Here is a 14,036-nt window from a genome sequence, read left to right as displayed (position 1 = left end):
CAGAGAGAGCTGAGTGTTTGAGCCTCAGGGAAGTGAAATGGATCTACACCGCTTAAACTGACAGAGCGATAATCACTGTGAACAACAAGCACCTCACGCATCTAGGAGTCCTTTACTAGACAGACGTCACAGAAATCTCACACTAACGTTACCCAGCCACCAGAAGAAAACAACAACACAACAGATTAGCCAACGTGGCAGACCAGAGGGGTACACTACAAAGTAAGATCAATGCGTTAGCCAGCTAACTTAAATATTGTGAAATAACTTATGGAAAGATAAACTTGAAATGGGCATGGTCTAATCGACTCAACAACCAAAAACACATAAATAAGTTTAACTTTCTTAATGAACCAGAAAATCAATAGTTATTTCTGGTTGTTTATCTGGCAAACTCACTGATCCTGCTTTGTAGGATACCCCTCTGGGCCCGTTTTTAAACCTGCTTCTGTCTGGCAAGACTAGTAGTCAAGTTCAACCTCACCATTGTTTCCCCTTTGCTATGCCAAGACATTAACTGTCTCTGATTGGGTTCAAAACAGCCCTTTAGTTCCCCATGTTGCCCTATATTGCTATGGAAACTTCCCCCAGAGACTCAGCAGAGAGAAGGGCTTAGTCCGAAATGGCACCCTATTCCTTATATAGTGCACTACTTTTGTCCAGGGCCCATAGGATTTTTTTTCAAAATAGTGCACTATATAGGGAATAGGGTGCTATTTGGGATGACGCCAAGGTAGGAGGAGGGAAAGGGCTGCCTTTACAGCCTAACACACTGTGACTCTAAACAACCCTTAAGCAACTCATCTACATTCCAAACTAGCCCTGGAGACAATGCCTCCCAGCTCCCACCTCCCTGTGACTCTGTCTCCCTGTGAGTGTCACCCCCATACACCATCCCTGACTCCTCAGCTTCTTTATGGTCACCTGGAGCCAGGGGAGACTGGTAAACATGCTGTCTGCCTGTCACTGTGTGGTGAGCAGAGTAACACTTCCTCCCTTCACACTGACCATGGGGCTGAGAGGAACAGATAGATACAGTATGTCACGCTCTCCACTGATGTTTTCTCTGTGATCCCTGGTTATTCAGGCTCTATTATGCTCTATAGTCAAAGCTTTTTAGTCTTTAGGAGTTAGGGGCCCTCAACACTCTCTATAGGCTCTACACGCTCCAACAGCTTCTGTAAGGACCATGGGAACTAACCTAGGCTGCGTCTGAAATGGCAACCCTATAGTGCCATACGTTTGACTAGAGCTCTATGGGCTCTGATCAAAAGTAGTGTACTATATAGGGAAAAGGGTACCATTTCGGACAAAGACCTCCAGCCCTACTGTATCCTGTTGGCTTCAGAGCAGCAGGAGGGGGCTAGAGGCTAGTCTCTTCTAACTCTGCTACATCTGAAAGGGAAAAGGGGATACTTAGTCAGTTGTACAACTGAATGCATTCAACTGAAATGTGTCTTCCGCATTTAACCCAACCCCTCTGAATCAGAGAGGTGCGGAGGGCTGCCTTAATCGACATCCACGTCTTTGGCTTTTTACTGTCACAGAATCCACATAAACCCTGCATGGGACAATATCTAGAGTGGTAAAACGTTACGTCTGTCACACCGTACATCTTCTGTTGAGCGCCATTTTCCTGGCGAGGATTGGTTAGGAATGTGTCGTCATGTTTTCCTCTCGTGCTGTTGTTGTTGTCGTTGTTGCTTTAGGCAGGGCAGCTTATTGGCCTGAGTGTCTCTGCCTTATTTACCACTGCAATAGGCCAGCCTCCCCTACTCTCAGCCAGCTAGCTGTCCCACAGACCCCTACTCTCCTACTCTCTGATTACGTCCCAAATGGCACCCTATTCCCTATATTGTGCAGTACTTTTGACCGTAGTGCACTATATAGGGAATAGGATGCCATTTGGGACATAGGCACAACCTCTGACTGTTTTACTGTTCATGGGGTATATTGTAAATGCCCATTGTTACATTGTTACTCTAGCAACTTGTGGGTGGGATTGAATTTAAACCAACTCTAACAGTTATGGAGCTGTTTAGAGCTGGTTAGCCCAGAAAATTCCAACAGGGACTTAGTTTGCTGTGCGTTTATGAACTCTATGGATAGAAGGAGAGAGTGACTAAGCGGGAGCAGGAGCAGGAAGTCTGTGTGCAGCTAGAGAAGCAGCAGAGACTAGTCCATTAGGTGTGAATGGAGAATCTCTGTGAACCACAGGCGAATAGACCAATGACTACCACAGCAGGCTACCCTCAGCGCCTCAGCAGTCTTCACCAATTAGGTCCCTGTCAGGGAGAGAGAGGCCAGAAGCAGATAGACAGCCAGGGAGATAGCGAATCGCATCTCTGCATGTCTGGCAGACATATCAGTATGGATGACGGATCACCACCTCAAGCTGAACCCTGGCAAGACGGAGCTGCTCTTCCTCCCGGGGAAGGACTGCCCGTTCCATGATCTCGCCATCACGGTTGACAACTCCGCTGTGTCCTCCTCCCAGAGTGCGAAGAGCCTAGGCGTGACCCTGGACAACACCCTGTCGTTCTCCGCCAACATCAAGGCGGTGACCCGCTCCTGCAGGTTCATGCTCTACAACATTCGGAGAGTACGACCCTGCCTTACACAGGAAGCGGCACAGGTCCTAATCCAGGCACTTGTCATCTCCCGTCTGGACTACTGCAACTCGCTGTTGGCTGGCCTCCCTGCCTGTGCCATTAAACCCCTACAACTCATCCAGAATGCCGCAGCCCGTCTGGTGTTCAACCTTCCCAAGTTCTCTCACGTCACCCCCCTCCTCCGCACACTCCACTGGCTTCCAGTTGAAGCTCGCATCCGCTACAAGACCATGGTGCTTGCCTATGGAGCAGTGAGGGGAACGGCACCTCTGTACCTTCAGGCTCTGATCAGTCCCTACACCCAAACGAGGGCATTGCGCTCATCCACCTCTGGCCTGCTGGCTCCCCTTCCTCTGCGGAAGCATAGTTCCCGCTCAGCCCAGTCAAAACTGTTCGCTGCTCTGGCACCCCAATGGTGGAACAAGCTCCCTCACGACGCCAGGACAGCGGAGTCACTCACCACCTTCCGGAGACATTTGAAACCCCACCTCTTTAAGGAATACCTGGGATAGGATAAAGGAATCCTTCTACCCCCCCCCCCCCCCCCCCCAATTGTAAAGTGGTTATCCCACTGGCTATAGGGTGAACGCACCAATTTGTGAGTCGCTCTGGCTAAGAGCGTCTGCTAAATGACGTTAATGTGCCCTTGAGCAAGGCACTTAACCCTAATTGCTCCTGTAAGTCGCTCTGGATAAGAGCGTCTGCTAAATGACTAAAATATAATGTAAAGAGAGGCCAGAGCATCTGTCCATTAAGTTATTAGCCACAGTTAGCAGGCATGATTAGGTTTGGGCTGCCCTGGCTGTGTAGTCGTCAGCCCCACAGTCATTTAGCTCCTGGACTGGAGAACAGATCTAACTACGCTGGCTGACTGTGTCTATTCCTGGTGACTTCTCTCGGAGTGAAGGATGAACTCTGAGAATGTTATTGTTTACATCCATCTGGCTTGTTTCTCTTCCAGACGACTCAACACCTTGAACAAGGTTGCCTCTATGAAAATAGACGTCAACCTTCCTAAGAAAAAGGTAAGTAGAGGTTTTAATTATTATATTATTATATATTATGACCGTTATGATCCTGTTCAGTTGCGATAAACAGCTTTAGTCAGTGCAAGGATACTATGTATACCTTTCTAAGGTATTATGGTAATAAATACTGAGGATATCGGCCAACACAAAACTACTCCTCCTCTTAGCCCTCTATTCTTCCATCCCTCTATCCTTCCATCCCTCTAACTCAGATCCTGTGATATGTGAGATGTGTCCATTGTTGTATTCCCTAAAGGATGTACTACTTTTGACCAGTGCCCTGGTCAAAAGTACTGCACTATAAGGAATAGGGTGCCATTTGGGATGCATCCAACACCTCTGTTGTTTCATCTTCCTTCAGTGTGGAGGGAAGCCCCTCTAGGCTTCAGGATGTTTCCTATTGGTTTATTTATGGCTGTAGAACCTGATAAGTGATGTTAAATCATCATGATTATGTGATCGATATAGAACTGTAATGTGATTATAACTGAACAGACACATCCTCTGTCTCCGTTGTTTACTTTTAGGAAAAAAACACAGATGACATTTGTCTCTCCTTCCTGGAACAGATACAGATACAGACAGGCTGTGATGCTACACCATCACAGATCTCACAACCAAAATATCTAGATACAGCTGTCCCATCAGCTTATTACTAGAACCAATCATTCTGATTGTCTTGTTACCATGTGTTGATAACAGTGTACTGACAGCGCTATGTGTCTACTCCCTTCCTGTGTCCAGAGTGAAGACTCGGATGAGTGTGTTTATGTAACTTTTAACTGGTTTCGATTTCTACCTGACTAGGTGATCATGTGTTGATAATTGATTTTGTGTTGTCTTCCTGTGTATTCAGAGTGAAGACTCTGATGAGGAGGACCTGTTTGCCATCAGTGACAGATGGACGTTTGAGTGGACGAGCCGCCGCTGGTCCAGACTAAAGGGGGAGGGGCAGAGTCCCAGGGAATGGGAGGGGCGGGGCCTGCGGACCACCACCAGTAGTGAGAGTGTTCTAACTGACCTCAGTGAACCAGATGTCTCATCTCTCCACAGTGAGAGCAGTGGGGGGAGTGGCCAACAAGCCGTGAGCACAGAGGACTCAGACTGTTCTAACCGGAACAACTCTGACTCTGCAGCCATGCCTGAACCTGACTCCACATCCCTTAACCTGCCACAACTCCCTAAGCACCTCCCTTACTACGGCTCGCTGCCTGCCAAAAACGGCCGCGCCAGACAGACCCGTGCCAAGGACTTCCTGCACCGCATGGAGACGCTACGTTCCCGGGGCACGCTGGGTAGGGGGAGGAGCAAGATGCTGGTGATCAGCGCTCCGGTACTGCAGACAGAGCCGCAGGCCCTGAAGACGCTGCGCTGCATGGAGATCACCAATGGGGACGGGTCGGGGGCGGTGGAGGTACCCACTGGGGGACCAACCCTAGGGCTAACCCCCCAGTGCCCCTCCAGCAGCGAGGGCAGCCACTCCAGTGGCAGCACCGTCTCCTCCCCCAGTCTGAAGGAGAGGAAGCCCCACTCCCAGCGGACAGACCGGTCTGAAGCCAAGCGCAGTGGCATGTATCTGGAGGACTTGGCCGTGTTCTCCAGCCTGCAGCAGAACAGTGGCGTGGCCCAGGGGAAGAGGGGCGTGGCCGAACACAATCGGCGTAACGAGTTCCGCTCCTACGAGGACCTGGTGGTCCACATCCCCAAAGACCACAAGCCTGGCACCTTCCCCAAGGCCCTGTCCATAGAGAGCCTCTCCCCCACCCTGAGGGCCTCCGTCCCCTGTCACAGCGATAGCGTCAACTCCCTGGAGCCCCAGTCCAACCCCTACCCCCACCCTAACTCAAACCCCAGGGAGTTCCACCACCGCCCGGTCACCCAGTGCTGCCCGCGGGGCAGTAGGATCAGTGTGTACGACAACGTCCCTGGGTCTCACCTCTATGCCTCTACTGGAGACCTGCTGGACCTGGAGAAGGAAGACCTGTTCCCCCACCTGGATGACATCCTGCAGCACGTCAACGGTCTGCAGCAGATAGTGGACCACTGGTCCAAGAACATGCTGCCCTCTGCAGGCCTGGATGGACAGGGGATCCAGCCTGCAGGTGTGCAGTCCTCCAGCCAGATCACACTGGACTTTGAGGGGACGTCTGTTCTGGAGGGACAGAGCACATCCAGTGACGGGGACAGAGACGGTGTGTCCCTCAATGAGACTCACTGTACAGGACACAGAGAGAGGAGGGACTCAGGGGTGGGAGCATCACTAACCAGACCCAACCGGTAAGAATCATAGTCCTCAAATTCTTATTAACATCTCAGTGTTTAGTTCCCTGTAGAAATCATTATCCTGTTGTTATTTCCATACTGATAGTGCTAAATACTTACTCAAAACATCCGTCTTTTAGAGGTGAAGACTAGTGAATGATTTGTGGCCAGTTTCAGTAGTTTTGATACATTTACAAATCTTCAAGTTGACATCATTGTCCAAGCTTGCATCCCAAATGGCACTCTATTCCCTACATAGTGCACCTTTTCCCTGCATACTTCCCTATGGGGATCTGGTCAAAAGTACTGCACTATATAGGGAATAGGGTGCAATTTGGAATGTATTCTAACTGTTGTCCTCTCTCTCTCTGGCTTTAGTCTGCGATGGCCCAGCTTCCAGATATCCAACCGGCTCAGCCACTCAGTGGCCTCGCTCCAGATCACCAACCAATCAGCAGGCCAGCTCAGCCTGCTGCAGAAGTTCTCTCTCCTCCGCCTCACTGCCATCATGGAGAAATACTCCATGTCCAACAAACACGGATGGACCTGGTGAGTACAATCAATCAATCGATCAACCTAAGCTTGTCAAGGCTGAACTCTATTCCTGTGTTTGTGAGTAGACATGAGATGTATCCTGTGTTGTCTCTCTCTGTCAGGTCGGTTCCAAAGTTCATGAAGAGGATGAAGGTTCCAGACTACAAAGACAAGAATGTGTTTGGTGTTCCTCTGATCGTTCACGTCCAGCGCTCTGGTCAGCCCCTCCCCCTCAGCCTGCAGCAGGCCCTCCGATACCTCAGGAGCCAGTGTCTAGACCAGGTCAGTCTCTCTCTGTTAAACTGTGTTACAGCAGACTGTCATCTCTTTCTGTTAAACTGTGTTACAGCAGACTGTCAGTCTCTCTCTGTTAAACTGTGTTACAGCAGACTGTCATCTCTTTCTGTTAAACTGTGTTACAGCAGACTGTCAGTCTCTTTCTGTTAAACTGTGTTACAGCAGACTGTCAGTCTCTCTCTGTTAAACTGTGTTACAGCAGACTGTCATCTATTTCTGTTAAACTGTGTTACAGCAGACTGTCAGTCTCTCTCTCTGTTAAACTGTGTTACAGCAGACTGTCATCTCTTTCTGTTAAACTGTGTTACAGCAGACTGTCAGTCTCTCTGTTAAACTGTGTTACAGCAGACTGTCAGTCTCTCTGTTAAACTGTTACAGCAGACTGTCAGTCTCTCTCTGTTAAACTGTGTTACAGTAGACTGTCAGTCTCTCTCTGTAGAACTGGTCAGTCTGTCAGTGTCTAGACCAGGTCTGTCTGTCAGTCTGAATGTTCTGCTCTACTCCGTCTGAAGGTGGGTCTGTTCCGTAAGTCTGGTGTGAAGTCTCGTATCCAGGCGCTGAGGCAGATTAATGAGTTGTCTCCTGATAATGTCAGCTACGAGGACCAGTCAGCGTACGACGTGGCAGACATGGTCAAACAGTTCTTCAGAGACCTGCCTGAACCTTTACTGACCAGCAAGCTGGGAGAGACCTTCCTACACATCTACCAGTGTAAAGACTGATACACACGCGCACATGCACGCACACCAACACACACACACACACACACACACACACACACACACACACACACACACACACACACACACACACACACACACACACACACACACACACACACACACACACACACACACACACACACACACACAGAGACAAATCATCCTTAGGTATCTCTCCATTACCCATGGTTGGATAGTTCAACCATTATCTCTGTCTCACTCTCGTTCCCTCTCTCCTCTCCTCTCTTCTCCTCTCCTGTCCTCTCCTCTCCTCCTTCTATCCCTTCCTCCCTCTCCTCCCTCCAGATGTTCCTAAGGACCAGCGGTTGCAGGCTGTGCAGACGGCCATCATGCTGATGTCAGACGAGAACAGGGAGGTGCTCCAGATGCTGCTCTGCTTCCTGTCTGATGTCACTTCCTCTGTGGAGGAGAACCAGATGACTCCCATGAACATTGCTGTGTGTCTGGCCCCATCCCTGTTCCACCTCAACATCCTGAAGAAGGACAACCTCTCACCCAGGTACACTACACACACACAGGAGACTGAAAAGATTTGGCATGGGTCCTCAGATCCTCAAAATGTTATACAGCTGCACCATCAAGAGTATCCTGACTGGTTGCATCACCGCCTGGTATGGCAACTGCTCGGCCTCCGACCGCAAGGCACTACAGAGGGTAGTGCGTACGGCCCAGTACATCACTGGGGCCAAGCTTCCTGCCATCCAATGACCTCTATACCAGGCGGTGTCAGAGGAAGGCCATAAAAATTGCCAAAGACTCCAGCCACCCTAGTCATAGACTGTTCTCTCTGCTACCGCACGGCAAGCAGTACCGGAGCGCCAAGTCTAGGTTCAAAAGACTTAACAGCTTCTACCCCCAAGTCATAAGACTCCTGAACAGCTAATCAAATGGCTACCCGGACTATTTGCATTGTCTGGCTCAGGCATCAGGGGTTCAGCTACAGTGGACTAACTAACTACAGTAGACTGGCTATCTGGTTCTGGGCTGTTTTTATTAAGAAGGTTCTGGAGTTCCAGGGTACTCTTTAAAACACTGTGTTTTATGACATCACACTGTGTACAAACAGTAACCTCTCATCCAACTATCTGTTGGAACTGATTCTTTAAGGATCAAAGGGATAGCGTGCAGAGAGAGATGTTGAGATGACTGGGAGGAGGGAGAGGAGAGAGAGGGAGAGGATGGCATGGAAGGGGGAAGGAGATAGAGGGTTAGGAGCTGTGACGAGTGGGGTTCTCAGCTGTATGGGGGACTCATTTTTCTAGTGGGTTGGGAGGGAGCTTAACTAGCTGTATTCAGTGGGAGAGAGGGAAGAGATTGTGTTCATTGGCACCTCGGCTGATGGACTCTGGCTGCTGTGTTCATAATTGTCTCGTTACCCATGATCCTCTGCTGTGTTAATAACTGTTACCCATGATCCTCAGGGCCATGCAGAGGAAGTACGCAACAGGCCGGCCCGACCAGAAGGACCTGAATGAGAACCATGCCGCAACGCAGGGACTCGCCCACATGATTATAGAGTGCAACCGACTGTTTGAGGTAATAGACCTGAATAGAATACAATAGAATACTTCATTACTAATCAACAATGTTACTAAGATGCCTTAGATATATTGGATGTCATAAAATGTTATAAGTCTCATTATAAAACATTATAAAGGCTCATACCTGCTGACAGGTAAGATATAAAGCATTATACCTTCAGCCTTTTAAAGTGTTATCGAACCATAAAAAAAAAGTCATTTAGCAGACGCTCTTATCCATTGTGACCTGATCTCTGATTGATCTTTCTTCTCTGACCAATCAGATTCCTCACGAGATGGTGACTCAGTCCAGGAACTCGTACGTGGAGGCGGACCTTCACGCTCCCACCTTAGAGGAGCTCTGTAGACAGCAGGAGGAGGATGACGCGTCCTACCAGACAGAGGCCAGACCCTGCCAGACACACACAGAGACCAGACCACAGAACCTGTACCAGAGCTACATAGAGAGCAGGCTCCAGGAGCTCCTGAAGGAGGCCAGAGAGAAGGCTAAGGGCTGGGTGTCCTGCACCAGCTCAGACAACACTGAGCTCTACTGTAAGAAGGTGGGTGATGGGAACCCTTTGCGGCGGTGGCGTGTGGCGGTGGAGGTGGAGGCCCCTCCCTCGGTGGTGTTGAACCGCGTGCTGCGAGAGCGCCACCTGTGGGATGTGGACCTGCTGCAGTGGAAGGTAGCTGAGACTCTGGACAGATACACTGAGATGTTCCACTATGTCCTCAACCGCATGCCACCACACCCCAGCAGAGACTTCCTGGTCCTACGGTGAGTGTGTGGGTTTGCGTGTGCGTGTTTGTATTTAGAATTTTGAAATTTACATTTCAACTCAGAGGAAAGGTGAATCCCCAAGAGCATGTTAAATGCTATGTTTGTTGTTTCTGTAGAGCACACATCAACGTAAAGCCCTGTCTGTTCTACCTGTCTGTACTGAATGAAGCTGACTCTGTGTCTCTTTCTGTCAGGTCGTGGAGGACTGACCTTCCTAAGGGGACGTGTGCATTGGTGTGTGTGTCTGTAGAACATGAGGACTGTCCCCGGGTTGATGGGGTGAGGGCCGTGGTTCTAGAGTCTAACTACCTTCTAGAACCCTGCGGCTCTGGGAAGTCCAGACTCACTCACATCTGCAGGGTGGACCTCAAGTGAGTCCACACATACAGTGGCTTGCGAAAGTATTCACCCCATTCACATTCTTCTTATTTTGTTGCCTTAAAACCTGGAATTAAAATGGATTTTTGGGGGGTTTGTATCATTTGATTTACACAACATGCCTACCACTTTGAAGATGCAAAATAAAAAGAATTGTGAAACAAACATGAAATAAGGCAACAAAACAGAAAAATTGAGCGTGCATAACTATTCACCCCCCCAGCTGCAAGTCTCTTGGGGTATGTCTCTATAAGCTTGGCACATCTAGCCACTGGGATCTTTGCCCATTCTTCAAGCAAAACTGCTCCAGCTCCTTCAAGCTGGATGGGTTCCGCTGGTGTACAGCAATCTTTAAGTCATACCACAGATTCTCAATTAGATTGAGGTCTGGGCTTTGACTAGGCCATTCCAAGACATTTAAATGTTTCCCCTTAAACCACTCAAGTGTTGCTTTAGCAGTATGCTTAAGGTCATTGTCCTGCTGGAAGGTGAACCTCCGTCCCAGTCTCACATCTCTGGAAGACTGAAACAGGTTTAGTCAAGAATTTCCCTGTATTTAGCGCCATCCATCATTCCTTCAATTCTGACCAGTTTCCCAGTCCCTGCCAATGAAAAACATCCCCACAGCATGATGCTGCCACCACCATGCTTCACTGTGGGGACGGTGTTCTCGGGGTGATGAGAGGTGTTGGGTTTGCGCCAGACATAGCGTTTTCCTTGATGGCCAAAAAGCTCAATTTTAGTCTCATCTGACCAGAGTACCTTCTTCCATATGTTTGGGGAGTCTCCCACATGCCTTTTGGCGAACACCAAACGTGTTTGCTTATTTTTTTTCTTGAAGCAATGGCTTTTTTCTGGCCACTCTTCCGTAAAACCCAGCTCTGTGGAGTGTACGGCTTAAAGTGGTCCTATGGACAGATACTCCAATCTCCACTGTGGAGGTTTGCAGCTCCTTCAGGGTTATCTTTGGTCTCTTTGTTGCCTCTCTGATTAATGCCCTCCTTGCCTGGTCCGTGAGTGTTGGTGGGCGGCCCTCTCTTGGCAGGTTTGTTGTGGTGCCATATTCTTTCCATTCTTTAATAATGGATTTAATGGTGCTCCGTGGGATGTTCAAAGTTTCAGATCTTTTTTTATAACCCAACCCTTATCTGTACTTCTCCACAACTTTGTCCCTGACCTGTTTGGAGAGCTCCTTGGTCTTCATGGTGCCGCTTGCTTGGTGGCCCTTTGCTTAGTGGTGTTGCAGAATCTGGGGCCTTTCAGAACAGGTGTATATATACTGAGATTATGTGACAGATCATGTGACACTTAGATTGCACACAGGTGGACTTTATTTAACTAATTATGTAAATTCTGAAGGTAATTGGTTGCACCATATCTTATTTAGGGGCTTCCCAGCAAAGGGGGTGAATACATATGCACGCACCACTTCTCTGTTATTTATTTTGTATAATGTTTTGAAACAAGTAATTTTTTTCATTTCACTTCACCAATTTGGACTATTTTGTATATGTCCATTACATGAATTCCAAATAAAAATCAATTTAAATTACAGGTTGTAATGCAACAAAATAGGAAAAACGCCAAGGGGGATGAATACTTTTGCAAGGCACTGTAACATACCTTAGAATATACTGTACAAATAGAGTTAATTAATTTCCGAAGATTGTGTAGATTTGTGTGTGAATCTGACTGTGTTGTTGTTGTTATTGTTGTAGTTGTTGTTGTTGTGTTTGAACCTGACCATGTGTTGTTGTTGATCCAGGGGGAGGAGTCCAGAGTGGTACAACAAGGCCTTTGGTCACCTCTGTGCTGCTGAAGCTGCTCGCATTCGCAACTCCTTCCAACCAATCAGCACAGAGGGCCCAGAGACCAAGATCTGACATTAGAGTCTTCCATCCATAGAGCTAGACCCACCCATACCTGGAGGAAACTAGGCCCAACCTGGCCTAGCCTAGAATTACTGTAACAGAGTTGGATTTGTAACCTCACTCCCCAGCCTGAAATGTCTCCACCCGTGCTATCGAACTGCTAACTTTTCGGTAGCGTAGTTGGCTAAGACGTTGTCAAGATGCTGGTCACGTGAGATCAAGGACCAGTAAGGATTTGTGAGTGAGGAAGCACAGTGACGTCTATTACACTAGACCAAATGATGTCTGGAGCTAGACCCATCCATGCCTTCCATGGGCTGCCAACCATGTCTGGAGCTAGACCCATCCATGCCTTCCATGGGCTGCCAACCATGTCTGGAGCTAGACCCATCCATGCCTTCCATGGGCTGCCAACCATGTCTGGAGCTAGAGGAGGACTGAGAGGAGGAGTATATAGTCATAGTCCTGAAGCCAATAGGCAGAGCTGCAGCACTAAAGGATAAAATAGACTGTGCTGACGAATGGTTAAAACCAGCGGATGGCCGCCCTATCGCCTCTGACCACCGAACGAACATCAGTCGTCATTTTCTATTTATTTCCCGACGATTCTACATGTTGAATCGCCACCATTTGTCGACCCCCAGCAGGTGATCTACTGTGCACGGCCAACGTTCATGTTGGTCTGTCTTGAAATGTGAACACAGAGACTGAAGAGAGTATGGAGCTTCTCTGGACTCTACACAATGACACAAGAAGACCTCCTTAGGTGCTGGATATTATTAAGACGTTATTATGATGTTATTATAATATTATTATAATGAACCTATTATTATTATTTGTATTATTATGACCGAAAGGGGAACAGAATGATCCTGCCAATGTCCATTAGTATTTAGTATTACAGTTATGTCTAGGACATTTAAGCTCTTCAAAGCTTCTGGGAAGCTGTATATTATTTTATTCATGTAAAATGTAATGCTTTGTGTTACATATGCTGTGTGTGCACGCATGTGTCTGTATATGTCTGTGTGTGTGAAAACATACAAGCATACTAGCTGTATATACTGTATATTTGAAAGGCTTAATGCTACAACTTATATATTGATTCCTGCATTGCGTCATTGTTATTGTAATTCATACAGTGAGGGAAAAAAGTATTTGATCCCCTGCTGATTTTGTACGTTTGCCCACTGACAAAGAAATGATCAGTCTATAATTTTAATGGTAGGTTTATTTGAACAGTGAGAGACAGAATAACAACAACAAAAATCCATAAAAACGCATGTCAAAAATGTTATAAATTGATTTGCATTTTAATGAGGGAAATAAGTATTTGACGCCCTCTCAATCAGAAAGATTTCTGGCTCCCAGGTGTCTTTTATACAGGTAACGAGCTGAGATTAGGAGCACACTCTTAAAGGGAGTGCTCCTAATCTCAGCTTGTTACCTGTATAAAAGACACCTGTCCACAGAAGCAATCAATCAATCAGATTCCAAACTCTCCACCATGGCCAAGACCAAACAGCTCTCCAATTACCCAAAACACACGGCCAAGGCAACAAAGGAGTGGCTCAAGAAGAAGCACATTAAGGTCCTGGAGTGGCCTAGCCAGTCTCCAGACCTTAATCCCATAGAAAATCTGTGGAGGGAGCTGAAGGTTGGAGTTGTGTGCAAACCTGGTGGCCAACTACAAGAAACGTCTGACCTCTGTGATTGCCAACAAGGGTTTTGCCACCAAGTACTAAGTCATGTTTTGCAGAGGGGTCAAATACTTATTTCCCTCATAAAAATGCAAATCAATTTATAACATTTTTGACATGCGTTTTTCTGGATTTTTTTGTTGTTATTCTGTCTCTCACTGTTCAAATAAACCTACCATTAAAATTATAGACTGATCATTTCTTTGTCAGTGGGCAAACGTACAAAATCAGCAGGGGATCAAATACTTTTTCCCCCTCACTGTACGGTACTAATCTGTAAGCTGGTTTTACTGGGCTTCAACAGCGC

The 14,036-nt window shown here is 47.6% G+C and overlaps 1 protein-coding gene across 8 annotated transcripts in view; it reads left to right on the top strand.

The window, feature by feature from the left end:
* The window catches only part of LOC311101862 (stAR-related lipid transfer protein 13-like), a gene marked incomplete at its 5' end in the record, with an annotated part of 95,345 nt that extends 81,885 nt beyond the window's left edge, over window positions 1–13,460 (top strand). For all 8 annotated transcript variants that reach the window (XM_084143080.1, XM_084143082.1, XM_084143081.1 and 5 more), the window contains 10 exons: window positions 3,574–3,637; window positions 4,497–5,917; window positions 6,281–6,451; window positions 6,559–6,718; window positions 7,246–7,444; window positions 7,762–7,975; window positions 8,898–9,012; window positions 9,281–9,777; window positions 9,975–10,151; window positions 11,924–13,460. In XM_084143080.1, coding sequence (XP_083999206.1) covers window positions 3,574–3,637; window positions 4,497–5,917; window positions 6,281–6,451; window positions 6,559–6,718; window positions 7,246–7,444; window positions 7,762–7,975; window positions 8,898–9,012; window positions 9,281–9,777; window positions 9,975–10,151; window positions 11,924–12,041 — 3,136 coding nt within the window. In that variant the 3' untranslated portion in view covers window positions 12,042–13,460. The remainder of the gene's footprint in view (window positions 1–3,573; window positions 3,638–4,496; window positions 5,918–6,280; window positions 6,452–6,558; window positions 6,719–7,245; window positions 7,445–7,761; window positions 7,976–8,897; window positions 9,013–9,280; window positions 9,778–9,974; window positions 10,152–11,923) is intronic.
* Between the last annotated feature and the right edge of the window lie 576 nt (window positions 13,461–14,036).

This window comes from Coregonus lavaretus, assembly GCF_964263955.1.
Source record: "Coregonus lavaretus genome assembly, chromosome: 26".
Classification (NCBI taxonomy): Eukaryota; Metazoa; Chordata; class Actinopteri; order Salmoniformes; family Salmonidae; genus Coregonus; species Coregonus lavaretus.
The sequence above is the reverse complement of the archived record's forward strand: the minus strand, read 5'-3'. Positions and strand labels throughout refer to the sequence as shown.